This window comes from Brassica rapa, chromosome A03, assembly GCF_000309985.2.
Source record: "Brassica rapa cultivar Chiifu-401-42 chromosome A03, CAAS_Brap_v3.01, whole genome shotgun sequence".
NCBI classification, from domain to species: domain Eukaryota; kingdom Viridiplantae; phylum Streptophyta; class Magnoliopsida; order Brassicales; family Brassicaceae; genus Brassica; species Brassica rapa.
This window is the reverse complement of record NC_024797.2, coordinates 6,502,102-6,523,365: the sequence shown is the minus strand read 5'-3', so window position 1 is coordinate 6,523,365 and position 21,264 is coordinate 6,502,102. Positions and strand designations below refer to the sequence as shown.

Below are 21,264 nucleotides of genomic sequence, written 5' to 3'. Positions count from 1 at the left end.
TATTATGAAACAAAATACAAATATTTAAATACCACTTAAAGTGATACGGAGGAAGTATAATATTATAAGAAGTAGTATAATACAATTTTGTTTTTGGTGAGTGATTTCTGTGGATTAAATCATGATTTATCTATAACATTATTTGCAAAGTAAATTTTCGCAACGGAGATTTCACGTGAAAAAAGTGAGAGCGGTTAATATTGATGTCATTTTTAATATATTATTATATTTATTTATTATGTTGTTGATCATAAAATTTTGATTTAATTATAATAAAATTGTCAAAAGAAAAAAGAGGAATACGTATGAAAAAGATTATTGTTTGATATTATCTAATGATGGTCATCACCTATTTTTCATAAAGAAATAAATTAAAATAATGAGATAAGTTTGTATATATGTTTATCGACTTAAGAATAAATATTTTTTTTATCAGCAAACAATACACAGACTCAAATTGACTCTGTGAACCAACTTGGAAACTCTGCATCCACGTGTACAACGAAAGACGGTTGATGCCGAGCACTACGTGCTAAGCTGTCCGCCTTTTGGTTCGCCGTCCTTGATACACAGAGTAAATATTATTATTATCTGAATTTTCTACTTTTCAAGTTTTTGTAAACTATCATCAACCTTTATTTTTATTTTTGACTTTGTTATATTACTTACATTGATTTATTTTACTGTTGTATTTTTGTAGTTTCATACATATGGTTTAAATAAGTAATTTACAAAAGTAATGAGGATTTAAAAGATAAAGATTTACATTTTTAATTTATTTTATTGCATATTTGATATGTAATTGTTCTTATAGTTCTATAGATTTTCATGACGTTTAAAAAATAAAAATATTTTTTAAAAAATGTTGAAAAATAAAAATAATTAATTATAATAATTGTATATATATATTCCGTAAATTATAAGCCCGTGTGGGCGAAACACCTAGTTTCACGTAATTAATCCTTGGATATATGTTACAAACACAAAATACTCAACAATTCCAAATCGTATCAATCATAGACTATTCAGTATTGATTGATCTTTCGATTTTCTTTTCTTATTTTATGTCTTAATCGACACCCTGGGTACTTTGTCAGCGATAACAAAAACTCTTCTTGTTTTATTCACATGATACAATTGAGATGTAACATCAAGCACAACCCACGAGACCTTGAAGTTTACATAAAAATCTCTGGATTCAGAAGAAGTTATACTGGGGGAACACACATCCAAGAAAATTTACATTAATGACGTTGAAAACTAACTAACATGCATTGTTGAACTTCTTCTCATTGGCATCACCATCATGATCAACATCAAGTACAAACTCAAGTGAGCACTCGTTCTTCTCATTATCCCATTTGATCATCACCATTGTTGTAATCGGTGCCTCCTTGTCCTTGTACTTAAAGTAGAGTATAAGTTGGAGCATCCCAATGGGGTTCCCAGCATATTACGTACGTGACTATACATAAAAATCAGTTAACCATCATCAAAACCATACGCATGAAATCTCAACAACTTATCGCACTGTATATAATCACAGAAACATGTCAATTATAATGTTAAATTAAGAAAATAAACTAAAGTATGGAACTGAAGTAGAAAAACGAACCGCAAGAAAGAGATCATGGCTGAGTAAACCGTAGGCCATCCAAAGGGAGCTCGCCAGGAATGACATGAACGCAAGAAATGTGTCTAATTTCATATTTTAAAAACTATTATTTTTATTTCATTATTATTTTTCATAATAACAGATATAGAATTGGACCATTTTAAGATAGAAAGTGTATGGTAATATGGCATGGTTCCCATGAGAACTCGAGTCTATTTAAAATTTTGGTCATTTGTTGCATGTACCATCGAATTGATCAATTCAGTCGCTTCTAGTTTTGTATTTTTATTTTCGTGGTACCAGAGATCTGAAATCTGACTGATGTTAACATTCTTTTGAGAAACAGTTATTGCAGAAACAGAAATTTCATTTTTCACCCACACACGTCTACGTCGACAAGTAAAGATTTTTTTTTGGTTACAGACAAGCATAGTTGCAGAAGTATAATTAGGATTTAGGACACTGAAAATGTAATAATATATAGAAAATTTTAGAAAAGGACAGACTAAGTCATATATATATATAGTTATGTTTGCCTAAACAGAAACCTGAACTTCATAATCTAAAGTAATTGTAATTTAAATAACTCGATTTTAATTCTAAATACGGCAAAATATTATTGAAATCTTTTAAAATCTAAGATAAATAGCGCTGCATCCTGTAAACGATTCGCTGTCTCGCAGGTCTGAGGAATCTGTGTGCTCCTACATTCCTCACGGCGGTGAAGGAAGATCCAGGCCAGAGAGAAACAGTTTAAGGGAGAAAGTTCCTTAGTATTTTTAAATCCACCATGCTGATTTTTATAACTCATTATTTTGCTATGTTTAAGTACTTTTGTAGAGTACACAGTCTCTTTAGAGCACCTCCATCAGTTAGAGACCATGGAAGTTTCAAAAAAAAAATACTAATATTATAATTATTCTTTATTTTCATAAAACTAGTTAAAATTCTTATTTAGATGGACCAACTTATTTCTCTAAGGATTCTAAAAATTATTCTAGTGATGACATATGAATACAAAAAAATGTTGTAATACTTCTCAAATAATATATAGGGGATATTGTTTTATGGGGAAGCTTGGTCAAAGTTAACGAATGAATTAGTTGAAGTAGTTTAGAAAGCCGGATACTCAGATGTTTGCCCAAGACGATTATATATACTACTCTAATTACTACATCATAATCATGTCTGTAGTATTCAAATTACGTAATAAAATAGGGCACATCGCATTATTGAGGGTGTTAAAAGCTAGGAATTGACAAACTGTGGGACATTTGGACTATTAATTTAAAGCTGTATTTACAGATTGCGTTTTATGTAGATGTGGGTTTCTAGTTTCTACGTGATAATTTTCAACGTATTGATTCACTAATTGTTTGTTTTTAAAACTTATTCTTCTTAATTTTGATCTTATGATGGTATTTTCACTTGTAGTAATGTGGTATAATCTAATAATTAAATATTTATTTATTTTATGTTCTATATATTTTTTTTAAATAGTACATACATGTTAACTTCTTATTCAAAAACACGTTGATGCATCAATACATAGATTCTTTTTATCATTAGTATATATCTATTTTATAATATTTCAAAAAAAAAAATTTGTAATTTATAAATCAATAAGAAGTTTGGATATTAAACAAAGCACGAAAAAATATGTTTGGATAATTAAAGAGTGAATACATATTAAAAATATTTATGTTTCTTCAAATATCATATAAAGGAAAAATACTCCTCGAATTTTATGAATTTTTTAGATTTGAATATTATTCTATAAGGATTTAATCTTATACTTTTTATATTATATATATATAATTAGTGTGGACAAACTCTAAATTTCAAAAAAAAATTGATAAATAATACTGAATGTTTTAATTTAAGATAAAATAATATAATAAGTTTTGAATTACTTTAGGTTCATATTTATAGTTACGAAAATTTGTCTAATGTGAAAAAAATGGTGCATGATTAAAATGTAATTATTTTATAGTTACCTGTAAAATCTCTATAAAATCAATTTTCAGAAAATTTAGGGCTGAATAGCAGCATCTAGAATAATTGTGGAACAGTTGTTGCGTAACAAAAACTTATATAAATTAATAATGTTGGGACTACACCAAAATTATAATTTTTTTATTAATTTATAGAGATATTAATTTATCGATATACTAATTGAAGCAAAAATTCAATTGACTATAAAATTATACTATTTATAGAATTTTTAGTGTATATTAATTTATAAAATATTAATTTAAAGATATTATACTGTAGATATATATTGGTATATATAAAAAAAATTGTTGATATTAACTGTGGTGCTGTGCGGTTTGTAAAATTTAGAAATAAGATATCTCTCCAAGCTAACCCTAATTAATTCAACTACATACATATGTCATCCAACGTTTAGGCTCATAACTCTATGATCCATTTAATGAGAGCGTCTAGGTCAAATCTATATAAATATATTCACTCACATGTTTAATGGATGAGGCTAAATGAATCTACTCACTCATATGTTGTCAAATGTATAGGTGGTTAAGTGATTCACAGTATCTACCGAAAACATCAGAAACATTCATTGCATGGACCCCCTTAACTGTTGTAAACAATGTGGTTAACAAATCAAACATCTACAGTTCAGCAATTTTTTTGAATAAACTTAAAACTTTATGGTATTTTAATGATATTTTAGTGGCCAGATTTGACAAAATACTATATTTACATATATGAGGGCTCGTACACGTATATGTGGACTCATACGATACGTTATGAGATGGTCATTTAGGACTAAGAATGTTAGTTGAAGTGACTTACCATCGGCTGCAACCATGTTTCAATTCTGTTCATTTTCTTTTCTTATAACTTTCTTAGTTCCAAAACTATTGTTTAGTAGTTACTCTTTTATGATGATTAGTTTATTGCAATGACAAATTTATTGTTCAACAACAGAAAAATAATAATCTGTAGAAGTCTTTTAATATTAAAGTAAAAAGAGAAATAGGCAAAGACTGAAAATCTATGTTTTCCGGTGAACGGTTTTTTTTTAGTTCATTCCGGTGAACGGTTAAAAAATTTACAAAGGATTCCTATCACAAAAGATAATCAAATCTTTGTCGATATGTATGGGCAGGGCCGGTCAAGTTTTAATAAAATTTTATAGTATAATTTATAAAATATGTTCTTAAAACAATTGTCTGAGATTTACAAAGAAAAAATAATTATTAAAAAATAAAATATCTAAAATATATTACCAAAATTTATATTTCTCAAAAAATAAAATAACTAACATATATTACCAATATCATATGCTACGATTAAACTCGGCAGCTCAGGGGTTTATACTAACATTATGACATGACTTCAAATTCTGTGGTGAGTATAAGTGAATAATTTGGAAAAGAAATGCCAATTGTGAAATGAAACACATGCAGATTTATAAAGACAATGATATATAAGATTTTATACATTCACATATGCGTAATCATGTAATCAGTTTTATCTATCAAATATATATAATCAATTTGAGATAGTTTCACACAAAATACAACAAAGTATTGTTTTAGTATGAAACATTATAAACGTGAAGTCATATACGATATAAAAGTAGGTCAACATAATTAGATGCCACAATCTTTAAAGTCTTTTTTTTTATAAATATGGTGTGATTCTAATTAAGAGCCTTCCAAAGACTAATTTCCAAAAAAAAAAAAAAAAAAAAAAAAAAAAAAAAGACTAATTTCCATGAAGTCATGCATCTGTATACGTGTGAAACGATTATTTCTATCTAAAGTGTGACTAGATGATTAGTGCAAATCGAATTTAAGTGGCAGTAGCTCCACCAGAACCAACGGTACTATGAAAGTGGTAAAAATTTTGCTTTCTAATTCCAAACAAATTTGCAAACTGTCTTCATAATAATTCACAGGGGATGCTCATAAATGCTATGAAAGTAATCGTGAACTTCCTTACAAAGTTTATTGAAAAGCGTACTTATGTGATGTCTCACACTCGAATTTAATACGTTATTTTTGATGGCCCCGTTCAAACATATCATAGATTCTGAAAGTTTCTGAATTTTTTTTTTAAAATCAAGAGATTTTAGTTGTATAATGTATGAGAGAGATTAATTTCTCCAGAATCACTTTAAATCGCTGGTTTCAGTACTCCAGCGAAGGAGTTGCCATACTGAGTCATATGTACTGTCTTAGTCATAGTAGACTCTAAAATTAAAATACATTTGTTTTCTGGATCATGCATATATATAATATTGATTATTATTATTCTGTTTGAAGGTGAAATTTGATTTATATACAGGGGAATCATGTTTATCACTTTCATAGTACAATTTTTCATCTTTACCACAAAAGAAACATTTTCAAAAATATTTTTTTCGTTAAATGACAAAAGACTTTTATACTATTGTTTTCTATATAAATAATAAATTATTATTTAAATAAATAAAAAAATTATGTTTTCGAATTATATTTTTTCAAATTCGAACTTTTTATATTTTTCGAATTTTCTTTTTAAAAACCGAAAATTAACTATTTTTTAAAAAAAAATTAAAATTTTGTAAGTATTTATATATATATATATATATATATATATATATATATATATATATTAGAATCTTAAATTTCACATTCCAAAAATTCTATCTCATCCCTCAACTCTAAACCCTAAGTCTAAATTAGTTAATCCTAAGTCTAGACACGTTTTTAGTTGGGGGCAAACTACTAAAAATAACAAAAACAACCTTGAATTGGGGGTATTTTTATGCTTATTCATCAAACTACAAACAATTTCATCAAATTAATCTAACTTATTGAAGAAAAAAATAAACACAGTAGGGGGCACATGACCTCATACCCGTATACATATGTCGCCTCTGGGGTATAGTGGAGTTAAATTATTATTTTTTCTGTATCAACGAATTTCAAACAAACTCTAGAATAGAGCTAGCCTACACATGTTGTAAACAAAATTTGATTTAAATAAATTTTACATTCTTTCAAAAAAAAAATCCGCATATCACACACGATTATCAATCTCTGGTAGAGAAAGCCAGAATTTTATTTCTAAAATTTGATTAGCAATGTCTTTTACAACTTTTAAAGTCGGTAATTAGTAGCATTGTAAACTTTGGGTGTTGTGTGTTGGGATTTTCCAAAGAAATACTTTCATGAGATTGAAGCTTAATTTGAGCGTTTTTAAAGATTGTTCATCAAATCAGAAGGGGAAAGCTTTCGTAGAGGAAAATTTATACGGGTTTAGAATTTAAAATATGAAGGATCAAATCGCGTGTCTTTGCTACAAATATAATTTTGAAGATTACTCTCTCGAGATGCCTGCATCAGAACGCGTGTTGAAGAATGACTCCTTTTCAGAAGTCAAATACATTTCAATATGCTCTTGGATTAGAACGTGTTGCTTAAGTTTCCAGATTAAGCGTTGGCTTTCCTTAAGATGGAACTATGTAATGGTGAATTCAAAATTTTCGGCCTGTTATGTGTTTACTAATGAGACGACTGATAGATCGTATTAGAGAGATTGAAACAACACTGTTGTGTGTTAAGAGACCAGCGAGTGTTTAAGAAGCAGCCACAATGTCATCATGTCTAGTTTTGGTTTTATGCCTAACCGTACAAAAAATCATGAGAAAACCAATAATTTCATAAGAACTTTATTTCTTAGAAAAATAAATTAGACCTGACAAAAAGATGGAAAGAACAACACGAAAATTACAATAAAGTCGTAGAACTTGATCTGCCAAACTGAAACAATAAATTGTAAATAAATAAATATATATATATATATATAAGAAAAGAAGGTTCACAAATTTGGATTTCTGTAAAAAATAAGTTTGCCAATATCTGTGATTTTGAACAAAATTGGCTTTTAACTACATACAAAATCTATTGGGAAACCAATAAGACTGATAGTTTCAAAAAGAGGAATTTCTATGTTCTCACTTTTTTGTATCATTATTCATGTTTACCATCACTAAATAATTTTTTTCAAAAATAACTTCTTCATTAAGTGGCAAAAGATTCTTATACATTTGTTATATATATATATATATAATAAATAGTTATTTAAATACATAAAAAAGAAAAAAATTCTTATACCTTTTTTTGAATTTTTAATTTTTCAAAATTTCTTTTTGAAAAGCAAAAATTATTTTTGAAACTATTTTTTTAAATATTTTTATATTTTTATAGTTTTTAATTATTTATTTATATATTTATTAGAATCTTAAATTTTACATTCCAAAAACTCTATCTCACCTCTCAACTCTAAACCATAAGTCTAGATTAGTTAACCCTAGAGCTATAAATGTCTTTTACCCTTTATTAAATTGATGGTAAAAGTGGTTAGTGTAAACATAAAAAGTGATATTATAAATGTGATATTTTTGGCAATTTTCTTTTAGAATTAAAAATTAAAAATAATCATGAGATATCTAAAAACTGAGAGGAATATCCAAGATAAGATCTAGTCCAATATGAAAATGGTATATTATGTTTTTATTTAGTGTATGAAATTAACTTGATTTAGTTACTATACAAGTCTATGCAACTTATTTTTATAAGCCCAGCAATAATTCGTCATGAACACGTTTTTTTTTTTTGGGGTAAAATCGTCATGAACACGTTATTACTTAAGTTATCAATGAGTGAGTTAGCGAATTTTTTTTTATCAATGAGTGGATAATCCCTACATAATAATCATAAGAATCCCTTAACAGACTTATGAGTTAGATTATGTATTATAATACTAACTAGGTTAAAGACTCGCGCCTTGCGCAGAATGAACATTATATATATAAATTATTTTATATATTATATATTTCTAACATATTATGAAATAATAAATATATATTGAATAATTAAAAAGTCATTATCTCCTACTTATATAACTAAATTGGTGCGAACATATAAATAAATTTTATAAATCAGAAAAAAATATTTTTTCTAATTGATATGATATATAATTAAATTTAAATGATAGTAACATATATATGATATATTTTAATATTAATATATATTAAGTGATGCTTTTTGATCATATTTGTTTTTATCATTTGTATCTGCTATAGCAAAAAGTCTAAATTTTTAATAATAAAATTTTCATTGTGGGATTAATGGTTTAAGTAATTTATAATATTTTAAAAAATTAAGTTGTCAATATTTTTTCAAATTGTTTATCAAAAAATGTTCAAAGTAAATTTCAAAATTAAGATATTTATATATTTTTATATGGCATATAGTTTAATTTAAAATGATACATATATTTATATATCTTTTATTTTTGATACTTATTAAATTAGACTTTCAATTTATATGATCTTTTAATTATTTGTATCATGTTATGACAAAAGTTTTAAATCATAGATCACAAAATTTGAATGTGAAACTTTTAACAGTTTTAGTAATTTATATTCGTTTTTAAAAATTCAAAATATAATATATAAATAATTTTTAAAATTTTATTATATGGTTACTATGATTGTTTAATTTATTTTAATAGCTTAAAATTAAACAAATATAATATAATACACACTTATTTTTATCAAATCTTTATTATTCAAAATCATTAATTGTCATATATACTTTAGCTACATTAGGCAATTCCGTAATCTTATTTAATGAAATAATGAAGCACATTAATAATATATTTATGGTTGGTTTAATAAAAAGTTTATTATATATTTAGATGGACCAACATATTTCTCTAAGGATTCTAAGAATCATTCTAGTGATGACACGTGGCTACAAAAAAATGTTGCAATGTTTCTCAAATAATATATAGGGGATATCATGTTAGGTTTATTAAACTTCTGATCTAAAATCAATTAAAATGATTGTATTGGTCTACATCTCTTATATACTATTCAAAGTTTTCTAAACTTCCAATATAGATATATTTAATTTACACATTCTTTAGAGACTAAGAGTTATGATCCATTAATTCGTAGTTAATCTTTACAAATCTCAACCAAAGACTTCACCATGTGTGATCAAAACAAAACAAAACAAAACAAAAAGACTCCACCATGTGTACATGTAAGTGTCAACGACAAGTCTACATAAAGGCTAATAGGTCAACAAGACCACACAACATTTCTTACTATTAGTTTGCAAAGGCTGTTCGTTGGGGATTTCCTCGTCTTCATCTCTCTCTCCTCTCTTCTTTTTCTCTATATAATTCTCATCTCTCACATTTTTCTTTTATTGCATTCTCCAACTAAACCTCGAATTCCATTTACCTTACCTCTATTTTCTTCTTCTTCTTACTATCTTCAATAGCAATGGATAACACCGACCGTCGTCGCCGTCGTAAGCAACAGAAAGTCACTCTCCATGACTCTGAAGGTTCCTTTCTATACCCTACTCTTTCTACATCGAATTTTACTTGTTTGCGTAATCTTTCATGGGTGGGGAGCAAGAATAATGCTTTTGCAAATCTTGAAAGCATTTTTGGCTTCGATTATAAATTTAGTTCCTGGGATCCGACTTGTGGTTTATTTTGGAGAGTATTTGTAGAAAAGAAGGCAAATATTCACTTTTATATTAGTTGAACACCTCGTGCCAAGTAACTTAGCAGTATAACGTTTCTAAATTTAACAAAACAAAAAAAAAAATTTTTTGTTAAAATTATCATTGGTTTTAAAGTTTAAATGGTTGAATATATCTGCAGAAGTGAGCAGTATCGAATGGGAGTTTATCAACATGACAGAACAAGAAGAAGATCTCATCTGTCGAATGTATAGACTTGTAGGTGACAGGTAACTGTTCCTTCTTTTCTTCTACTTCTTCTTCTATCAATTATCTCGGCACAAAGGAAAATGATATTGTATACATTGGTAGGTTAGTGTTTCCATTTTAACAAACGTTAATCTAGGCATGTACGTATTTACTTAAGTTTGTAGTTGTACACTGTACCATGTTGTAGATGAAGCACATGGCGTCCACTAATTTTCTTAAAACATTTAATTAAAGCTAGGAAGCTATCACGTTCATTAAATTATATACGTACACATACAATCATATAAAAAGTAAAATAGGCTATTTTGCTTTTCTTTATCGCTAGGTACTTATGAATAAATGCTTGGTTTTCTCTAAAATGGAATCTGAATTTAGAAATAAATTTAAATGCTAACAAACTAAATATAATTTTTATTATTAGGTGGGATTTAATAGCAGGAAGAGTGCCAGGAAGACAACCAGAAGAAATAGAGAGATATTGGATAATGAGAAATAGTGATAGCTTTGCTGAGAAACGACGCCAACTTCATCACTCCTCTCACAAAAATACCAAACCTTACCGTCCACGTTTTTCAGTTTATCCTTCTTAGTTTTTAGTCATTATATTTATTCTGTTTTCTGCCCACAGCCACAAAAAAAAAATTTGATAGATGAGTTGTAGTATTATTAAGGGTAACGTTTAAAAATATTAGCGTAACGAAATTATTATGTTTGTATGTCTTTTTGTTGTGCTTTATGTTTTAATAATATAGGTTCCAATTCGTATTTAGAAAAGGTCCCATTTAGCAATCAACTATTGATCAGTGTGCTTAATAAGGTGGCAGTGGTTTTGAATTTTTGATGGAACTTTGATGATTTTTGGTGAATTTTGGTCTGTTGTTATGAATATTTTTAATAGAAATCTATCAAAGTACCACTAAAAACCGTATAAAAGTTCTTCAAAGTATGTATATACATTACAAAAAATCAAGTATATCGTATGAGCAATTAAGATGCTTAATTTTACAAATTTGTAGTTGTTGTTTGTGACTAAAACCATCTCCAATGGTTTACTATATTTTTTTCTTTAAAATACAGTAACTCTATAATAGAGTTGGATGTTGCTCCAATAGTACTCTATTTAAAGTGAAAAATAGAGTGATAAACAAAAAATAAAAAAATTACTCTATATATAGAGTAAAAAAAATAGGTTTACACTATTATATAGTAGAAAATAGAGTACCATTGGAGCATTTTTCCTATAAACTCTATTTTAGGGGGGAAATAGAGTGGGGTTGGAGATGTCCTAAGACCTTGATTGGTAGAGTTTTAGCATTAGCAGTAGCAGTATGCTAAAGAAGCAGTATGTTGCAGGAGCAATATGTTTTTGCTAAACTGTGTAATTAGATGATTGGTAGAGCAATATGAGTATGCTATTTATTTTTAATGAATATATTTCTAATATATATATATATATAAATATACTAACATATAAAATTAAAATGGTATATAATTGATTTATTTTATTTAATAATTTAAAAATTATGTTTATATAAAAACATATTAAAATATCTATTTTTAAAAAATAGTATTTCACATTTAAAATAAATTAGATATATAAATTAAATTATATTTAAATGTGAAATACTATTTTTAAAAAAATATTTTTATTGTGAATTAATAAATTTTATTTTCTGGATATAAAAATAATTTTATGATATTATTAAATAAAATAAATGAATTAATTTTATATTTTTCTTACTTTTATAAATTATAAATGCAAATGATTTTCTAAAAGCTTCATATGAGAGCATTGGCCAAAGAGCATTTGGAGAACATTAGCATTTAGTAAATACTTCTATAAATGTCTTTCTAACAATTGTTGATTAGATAATGTAGAGCATAATGCTAATGCTAATGCTCTACCAATCAAAGTTTAAGACTACTGTATTTAAACTGCACTAAATGAGATATTTTTCTTAAGGTCATTAAATAACGTAAATTATCTAGGCCTCTTTGATCAAAAATAAAAATATCTAGGCTTCTACTACTTTTTAAGAAATCATTCCCTTTGTGCTAAGAAAAAATCAATAAAATAGCTAACTAAATTTTGATACTTTTTAAAACTAAAAAAGTTTTATGTTGCTTATTTTAATATTTTAACTAATTATTTTTACTTACTTAAATACATAACATGTTCAACTGCGTCATTTTAACATTTTTTATCTAAAAATCGACATCCATATAATTATCTAAAGCAAATAAACTAAAAGGTTAAACAGAATTAAGAATTTGTAAAAATTCAATCTTTCTTATAGTAGTTTTCCATTTTTAGTTACAAAAGTTCTCTATACTATACTAAATCAGGTAAATGTAAAATTTAGGAATTAAAAAGCAGATCAAAATTTAGTTAGGAAATTTTATAAATTTTCTTTTAAAAATTTATAAAATGTTAAAAATAAAATTTTGTAAGTTTTAAGAAATAGTTTCTGAAACTTTTTAGAAATATATTCTGAAAATTTTAATAACTTTCTGTATTTTAACAAAATAATAATTATTTTAAATTAATTTATAATTAAAAACAAAAAATATTTTTCTATTGAATCAAAAATGGAAAAGGTTGAATGGGTATATTTTGAAAATATAAGTATAAAAATAATTAGTTGATGTAAAATGAAAAGAAACCAAAAAAATAGATATTAAAAACTTATCAAAAGTAATTGACATATGAAAGTTTGGTATAAAATTTAGAATATACTTAAAATCAATGTAAGAAATTGTGATTTATAAAGAATGAGAGCATAGATAGATATACTTAGGGCTTAAACAGAGTCAAGGTGTTAAAGAATTATCTATTTACATATTATATTCCATGTTTATATTACAATTTTAATTTTATTTGAATTAAAATTTTACTCTAATAAAATAAAAAAATTATAAAAAGCAAAATTTGAAAACATGTGAACTTGCATTTCCACTTAATAAAAGTAAATTGCCTAACAAAATATGAAATTTAATTTCTACTATGCCATTTTCTGTAGAATATAAAATTTATTATCCGTAGAACAAAATTTGAAAATTTAGTTAAATTTGAAAGTTTTTTATTTGATAAGTTTTAGAACAAAATTTTCCGTAGAATATAATTTTTTTTAATGTTTTGGACTTTATCAATATAGAGTGTAGTGAGGTTTTAGAATTAGACTTTATAGGAAATTCATTAGAACTTTTACTGCCATGTGTCCACTTATTGATCATTTTATTTTATTTTAGAAAATTAAATTGAATTATATAGATAAATTGTATTAAAATAATAATATTAATTTTTGTAGATGTTTGTTTTTAGAGACTAACCAATAATGTTGCTCTTTTAATTCACTGTCTTCATATGCAGAGAGTACTGTTACTCTATAATTCTAAACTTAAAAATAAAATAAAAACATGTGATGACGCTGTTATATTTGAAGCTGGTAACTTTATAACCTCACTTATATTAGTCAAACTTAATCAATATTTGTTTTCAATCTAAAATAACAATTTTATTCAATATCTGCATACATCTGTAAGAAGGTTTGAAGACAAATTAAAGGATAATAAGGAAAGGAAGTGAGAACGTACTGCTCTCTTGTTAGGATTTATGTGGAAGATGTATTTAATCCTTCTTTTACTAGCAGAATGTTTGCTGAATTTGTTGAGCCAGTTCTTCGGCACTTAGTTGGCACTCAATTCCAATCTATCAAAAGAAAAATAGTGAGAGAGATTTATATTGCCAATCATACCATATATAGCATTCATCTAAAATTGATATAGACTAAGTTCAAAACAAAAAATTGATATAGACTATTTTTTTTCTTCTTCAACCATTGTGTCAATTCTTTATTGTAGAAATTTTATGCATCTATCGGATATAAAACTTAGAGCATTGATACTTATTCCTAGTGACATTTTTATCTAAATAATATTAATTGTAATATAATCTAACTTATTTACTTAATTAAGTCTAATTATAAACAAAAATGTGTTACAAAAATTTCATAAAGGGTTCTTAAAGTATTTTATTTGAAATTTACATTTTTCACTCTATATATAAGTATATAAGTGTCTCTCATTAGACATGCTTCAAGTCTTGACCAGTAAGCCACGTCAGCATGTCAGTTGTGACAATGTGACTGAATCAATTATTTATGTGTATATACAATATATGAGGATTGTGTATCTTAATTATACCGGTTTTCTTATATTCTATGAACTGTGTATAAATTTATGTGACTGAATCAATTATTACTAATTACAGTACCCTACCGTTTTCCCCCAACCATACATTACACTCGTTACAAATTTAAAATAATAAAACGAGTGAAAGTTAATTAGGATGATTATTCGAACGTACCTTGATGGTGAAAGAATTAAGCATGGTTTCGTCGGCGGTGTTAATATTAACCTGAAGAATCTCGAGAGCCAAATCCTCAAGAGCAGCGATTATTTTCAAAACCTGTCCAGGGATCTTATGCGACACCGTTTTGAGCAGCACATTAGCTCCTGAGAACTTCACTTCCACGTCAGCCAAAGCCGACTTAGAGTTAGCGACGAGCTCATTTATCACACTACTCTCACGGATACTACTAACTGAAGGAGAGGAAGAAGATGAAGCTGGAGAGTATGGAGGTGGGTCCCCTAAGCTGCTACCACCGGCCAATGAGCTATAAGAACGAAGAGGAGGCTGTGGGATGAGGGGTAGTTTCGGAGCATGGGCCAGGTATGGGCTTGTAGGCTGAGGGGTTCGAGGGCTTATAGGAGGGAGAAGGAGATGATGGTGGCTGATACGCGGGCTAAGAGGTGGTTTTCGCGGGCTTAGGACAGGTGGTGAAGGGCGAGGACTCGGGACTAGTCTCGGGCTAAGAACTTCTGCGTATGTTTTACGTTGTTTCTTGGCTTCTAAAGATTGAAGAACTTGTTGTAGCTCGCTAATGTATTCCACAACTCCTCCAATTATCGATGCTTGGTCCCCCTTTTGTTATGATCAAAGGAAAAGACAATATAAGTCAATATAGACATTATATATCTATCACATTTTAACATAAAAGAGAGAAAAGAAAAGAGACCATTAGTTGGGACCAAATGTCATTTGTAATTGTCATTTTTCCTAAAAATCACAGATATGATACTTTTGTTGTAAATTGTAATTGATGTTTCTAAGAACTGATATGATAGTATACCAAAAACAATTTAGTGACCAAATATTGTTTAATAATACTAACTAGTTACAGCTCGCATACGTAATTACTGACTCAGAAAATATATAGATGTACGAATCTTTACCCTTTTGACGTAGAAACAAGGCATAAGAGAACGTAAAACGGTTAAGTGCTCATTCATTTGCTTTCTCCTGTTGCGTTCCACGGTTACGTGAGACATCTTTTGTTGCTTATTCTCTTCTTCTTCTCCGTCTTCTTCTTCTTCATCTTCTTTCTCGGTTTCTAGTCTTTTCCTCTTCTTCTTAGGAGATGGAGTTTCATAGTTTGGATCAGTTACTAACTCTTTGGAACTTGTGGCTCCATCTTTAGGTGTAGATGCAGCCGTTGGAGATATCTCTCCGGCGCCTTCAAGACTCTCTAAGATAGCAAATAGATCATCTTCGGCTAGTGAAGTGTCGACAAATTCACACTCTTCAAGAAAATCCGACATCGTGACTAGATATTTCTCTCTCTTCCTTTGTTTGTTTTTTTGTCTTATGCTTTTGGATACAAAAAAGTATAATAAAAGAAAGATTTACAGAAAGAAGGAGACGCAAAGAGACATATCAAGTTGTGTAAGAGAGAGATAAAAACAGTGGATGCCAAAAGGAGTAAATATGAGGGACTCGCATTCATAGAGGACTAAACTATCGCTATCAAATTTCAATATTTATGTATTGTATTTTTATAGGGTTATTTATTATGCGGTTTGTGCCGTTGGGTTTTGGGAGAAAATCTAGGTTTTTTGGGTGTTTCATTTTTGTTATACATACATATATACATAAATATAGGGTCCGTTGATTATATACTTTATATTAGAGAGATAAAGGTTGCATATATGCAAAGGGAAGGATACATAAATTCCTGATGAAATTGTTTTATGGATTTTTGGGTAAAATAATGAATAATCAGAAGCTCGTTATAAGGAGAGAATGAATATTTGGTGGGAGCTGGTATCTCATTAAGGAGACTGCAAGAACTCCATCAGAAACCATGGGAACAAATGTCACATTTTCAACCACCAATTTTATTAAAAAGGTTAAAATCAAGATATTTAGCTTAATAATATTATAGATATATTAAAAGAAAAAAGAATGTTAAAGATATTGATATCCTATTGCTGAGATATTTGAGTGAGTATTCCACCGTTAAACATGCTTAATAGTACTAGTAAATATCTCAGCAATATTGATATCCTATTGCACGCAAACACAGACATGTACGTCTTTTGTATTTAATTTAACTACATATACATATGGGTTGCGAATGGTCCGACCAATCACGTCTTTCGAGTAAACATTTACACGAAAGAAAGAAAAGGGTGTTTAAAATTTACTGATTTCACATTTATTTTAGCGCCCTTGCTAGTGAGACAATCAATTGAATGATATCTTTGTACATTCGCATTAAGGATCAATCATTTAACAACACTAACCTTTAGACGCTTCTACAGCTGATAGACCAGTTCCAATTCCAAACGTACCTTTTATCGGAGATGCTCTTACTTGTTGCTGTCTACCTTTTTCCACTCCTTCCTTAGTTTGGTTTGACTATCTTTTGTTTGAAGATTTGGAAAATTGATCGGTTTATTTAAAGTTAGTTCCGCTCAAATGGATCCTTACCATGTTTCATAAACACGGTATAGATACAAAAAGTTTTCACTAATTTTATTTCTTTTAAAAGCAACCCCAAATAAAATATAAGTTTAAGAATACTATATAATATTAAGAAAAATGAAATACAGTATCTATACACGTTTTTGTAAGTTCGTCTTTAAAGTGATAGAAGGGGAACTTGATCCAATGCAATAAATAACTGATGTCTGATGACATACTTGTGGTGCCTCAATTTGTCTCTTCAAAATCAAATTGATTCTTGAGGAGCCACCCTTCATTTGAACTTGCCTTTCAAATTTTTGAACTATTTTGTACATGAACATATATACTCCGTAATAATGATGATAATAATCCAGTAAGATTTTGTTTTTTAGGAAAATAAACAGAAATTTAAGAAGATGGAGCCAAGACAAGACCAGGTAGACGTTAGGTTTGAAGTTAATATGTTGGCTGTCAGATATTGTTTACCTGACCACGTGTCTTTTTTAGTAACGGGTCTGTTCTCCTTTAAATTAGGTTTTGTTTGTAGCCGAAATTTATAGAGAACTTATCAAAAAAAAATAAAATTATAGAGATCAATATTTTGTATACAAAATAGTTCAATTGTTGAAAACAACGGCTGTAACTGGATTGTAAATATTTGGAATGAAATGATGTGGAATGACCTATTCCATTAATTTCATTAAAAAAAATTACTATTTGATATGAATGGAATGGAATACTCATTCCATCAATTCCAAAAATAAATAGAGAAAATACAAAGAGAATCATTCCATAACAAATTTGATCATGAATGAATGAAATGAATTTCATTTTATTTTTTGCTATATTCCATTCCTACCATTCTATTTATTTTAAATTCCACAAATTTCATATTTGATCATGAATGAATGGTTCCTTTACTAATGAGTAATTTTGTATATATATCAAACATAGTAATGTAACTAAAGGTTACTTATGCATGCATGATATTAACTTTAGATATGACACGGATCCAAGATGCTTTTCAGCTTCATATATATACGGATATATATTAAGGAGACTATGACATGCTCCTAATATTCGTACGGTTTTGTCTTGCTATATTTATTTCTTAAATTCACTATTTTATGCAAAAAAAAAAATCACTAATGAAAAAATCGATTGCAAGAATTTATTTCATATGGTATGATATGACGAAACATTGATTATATTCTTCATGTGCTCTCAATTAAGAAGTCATGGGTTGGGGTTGATAATTATTAATTACTAATCAAAAAAAAAACGAAAGACTAATGGTCTGATTGGTTGCAGCTGTGATTTTAGTTTTTTACTGTAGAATTTATGCTGTGTATTTTTTTGATATAACTATAAGATTTTTGCTGTGATTTTGTATGTTATAAAACTCGTAAATTTATTAATAAATTTCTAAAGCACTGTTATTTTCAAAAATATTAGTGTCTACAGCCAAAAAGAAAAAAAAAAAAAGAAACGAAAGCTGTAGGTTTCAAAAATCAAAGCAAAGCTTGATTGTTAAATATTGTGGCTGTAGAAATATTTTTTGATGTCCACAGCAGCCAAAACACTAACCAATCAACCTCTAAAAGAGTGTATAAACGGTGAAATATATTGCCTTTTAAAATAAGCATTAATTTTTAAGGAAACTAATCAAAACAAATTGAGGTTGAGAAAGAGAGCAAAGAGGGAGTTAGTTCACGAAACAAAATATCTACAAATTGAGCAGAGATCAGTACTTGGAAACCAAATATAATAAAAATGGTGGGCGGCTTTCAATGATCGGACACGCCTTCTCCGTGCCCGAGATTCTACTTCTTCATTCACCCACATGCACACTTGTCATCATACATGCATCCATGTTTTCACATTTACATATACTCTCAAATTTGTTTTAAATTATCTATTTGCAGAGTTGGATCCTTTAGTGTTTTTTTTGGTCAAACTAAAATTTCATTAGAAAAAGTTAACCTCCACTTAGAGAGGATATAACAAAGCTACCATGAGCTGAAAATACCAAAGCAGAACTAGGATAACAAATGCTCAAATACAGACTTAGAGATGAAAGTGAGCACATGAGCTCAACCAAAGTTGAATGTTTTATTTAGTATCGTTTGAACTTTACAAAGGTGTGAAGATTATAGATGGTCATTTGTAAGATATTCTGTTATTTTTAATGAATATGATGGATAATGAATTAGTTATGTAAACAAAGAAACAATAATATTTGGAACTAATTAAACAGATAGTTTGTAGTTCAATTTTTTTTGGTATATTACCTCTTTTGTTATGAGTCTTGGCCTATATCATCTCTTTCAGTTATGAGAACACAAATATTTAAATTTTTATAGGTAATTTTTTTTTGTTATGCAGTCTTCTAGAGATAACCAAGACAACAATTTCAAATGATCTTCGACATCGTAAATTATTTCTTCTCAGCTCTTGTACCAGACTCGAACTAAGATATCGTTCCACTAAGACGGCACTCTTCTTATAGTGGTTGAATTAATCGCGTTTGGGTTACAAACAACAAAACGCAAACACACATATGAATTATATATGTATAGGATGTAAACGTTACGTTGTCACAATTTATAGAAAAGCGCGTATATTAGCTTTAAAGCTTATATGGGGCGACTCACGTAGTTGCAAATTTTGTCACTAATTCAGAGTCGCAATGTGGAACAAAACACAGTATGCCTTAAATTGCTAAATGCTACATCTACGTCCTACGATGGGTTCAGAGAACGAAACAAGCAAAACCCTAAGTTTGCAACTTCGAGATAAAATCAGTTTGAAACCCAGCATTAAATGTTTCTTTGAGATACGTCAAGGGCTTGCGTTGATAGGCTGATAGCATTCTTAAGAGAGAAATCAATACATATATAATGAAAAATCATAAAGATAAGCAAAAGAACAATAATAATAATAATAATAATAATACATGTAACACTAACTACTGCTATCTTTATCACGCCTCCTGATTATATCTCTTAATTATTGCTTCAAAAACGTTTTTAGTTATTTGTATCTGCTCTTTTCTTTCTTAGTTTATCTTCATCTTCCCGAAGTTCTCATTTATTATCACAAATGACCTCTCCTTTGAAAAGGGAAGGCCAAAAAAATACATGTACACAAAAAATCATTGTCAAATTTTCAAGAAAAGAGGATTAAAATTCATACTTAAAAAAGATTCAAAAAATGATTTCGGAGCCAATCGTTATCTTTTTCGCCATTTAATATTCAAAGATCCTTTTTTGTTCAACATATTCAAAATTCTTTAAAGGACTAATACTATTACTCCATGGCTACTACTATTACATATTTGTCTCTTTATATGTGCTTTCATTACATCTACACCATTGGCATCTACATGACAATAATTTAATTTCCAGAATTTCTGCCTGCACCCTACTTAACTTATTACATGCCTAAACGTTTCTCGTCTCAGTAATTCGGCAGTCACTACTCACTAGGACACGGTCACACGGATATATTGTTGTGTATATAACTACGAAGTTATATATCTCTGTTACATACCAATGGTAAAATATATATCAATAAACTAGCAAATATTATGTACTAGAAGCAGAATCTAAGGCTTTTGAAGGATGACATTTATTTGTATTTGTTTTTTATATTTAATAGTACTATTTTCTATTTGTTTATGTGGGTTAAAATTAAAATCGATTCTAGTAGAAACAAAAATATAGAAGTAGCTGAAGACGTGAATGAGTTGGTCCTACTCAAACTTTAATCACTACGAAGATCTGAAATATCATTTACTCTTCCCACGAAATACATGAGAGACACTTTATTGCGCTTTCTCTCTTCTCATCCCAATGTGCCATATTATGATTACGTACAGATCATGAGTTTCATAATCTATGAAAGACAAATATCGTAGGTAATAATTATGTTTCTAATACGAAGGGGTTTCCTAAGAAGTACAAAGTAACTTATAATTAGCTCATTTTTGTTTCTTTAATTTCCGATATACAGTAATCTACTCCATTTAGTATGAAAGTTTTAAAACTTATTTTCGAAAACTAATGAGT

The 21,264-nt window shown here is 28.1% G+C and overlaps 2 protein-coding genes across 4 annotated transcripts; one reads left to right on the top strand and one right to left on the bottom strand.

The window, feature by feature from the left end:
* Positions 1–9,237: 9,237 nt before the first annotated feature.
* LOC103857093 (transcription factor TRY) lies at positions 9,238–11,108 on the top strand. The gene is made up of 3 exons (XM_009134246.3): positions 9,238–9,993; positions 10,319–10,406; positions 10,808–11,108. The coding sequence occupies exons 1-3, from the start codon at positions 9,930–9,932 to the stop codon at positions 10,974–10,976; spliced, it is 321 nt and encodes a 106-aa protein (XP_009132494.1). The 5' UTR covers positions 9,238–9,929; the 3' UTR covers positions 10,977–11,108.
* LOC103857095 (transcription factor SPEECHLESS) lies at positions 10,775–16,291 on the bottom strand. Of its 3 annotated transcripts, XM_033287226.1 has the most exons (4): positions 15,682–16,291; positions 14,753–15,370; positions 13,981–14,095; positions 10,775–11,004 (listed from the first exon to the last, which is right to left on the bottom strand). In XM_033287226.1, the coding sequence occupies exons 1-3, from the start codon at positions 16,045–16,047 to the stop codon at positions 14,030–14,032; spliced, it is 1,050 nt and encodes a 349-aa protein (XP_033143117.1). In that variant the 5' UTR covers positions 16,048–16,291; the 3' UTR covers positions 10,775–11,004; positions 13,981–14,029. The 3 variants fall into 3 exon arrangements, with proteins under 3 accessions (XP_033143117.1, XP_033143118.1, XP_009132496.1); XM_033287227.1 differs by lacking the exon at positions 13,981–14,095; XM_009134248.3 differs by lacking the exon at positions 10,775–11,004 and having other exon boundaries at positions 12,495–14,095.
* Between the last annotated feature and the right edge of the window lie 4,973 nt (positions 16,292–21,264).

Excerpts from the sequence above, each read along its gene's own strand:
- LOC103857093 (XM_009134246.3), top strand. The coding sequence starts at position 9,930 with ATGGATAACACCGACCGTCGTCGCCGTCGTAAGCAACAGAAAGTCACT. Across the intron at positions 9,994-10,318 it reads CACTCTCCATGACTCTGAAG|AAGTGAGCAGTATCGAATGG; the intron begins GTTCCTTTCTAT and ends ATATATCTGCAG. Across the intron at positions 10,407-10,807 it reads TATAGACTTGTAGGTGACAG|GTGGGATTTAATAGCAGGAA; the intron begins GTAACTGTTCCT and ends TTTTATTATTAG.
- LOC103857095 (XM_033287226.1), bottom strand. The coding sequence starts at position 16,047 with ATGTCGGATTTTCTTGAAGAGTGTGAATTTGTCGACACTTCACTAGCC. Across the intron at positions 15,371-15,681 it reads CTTGTTTCTACGTCAAAAGG|GGGGACCAAGCATCGATAAT; the intron begins GTAAAGATTCGT and ends TCATAACAAAAG. Across the intron at positions 14,096-14,752 it reads TTAATTCTTTCACCATCAAG|ATTGGAATTGAGTGCCAACT; the intron begins GTACGTTCGAAT and ends TTCTTTTGATAG.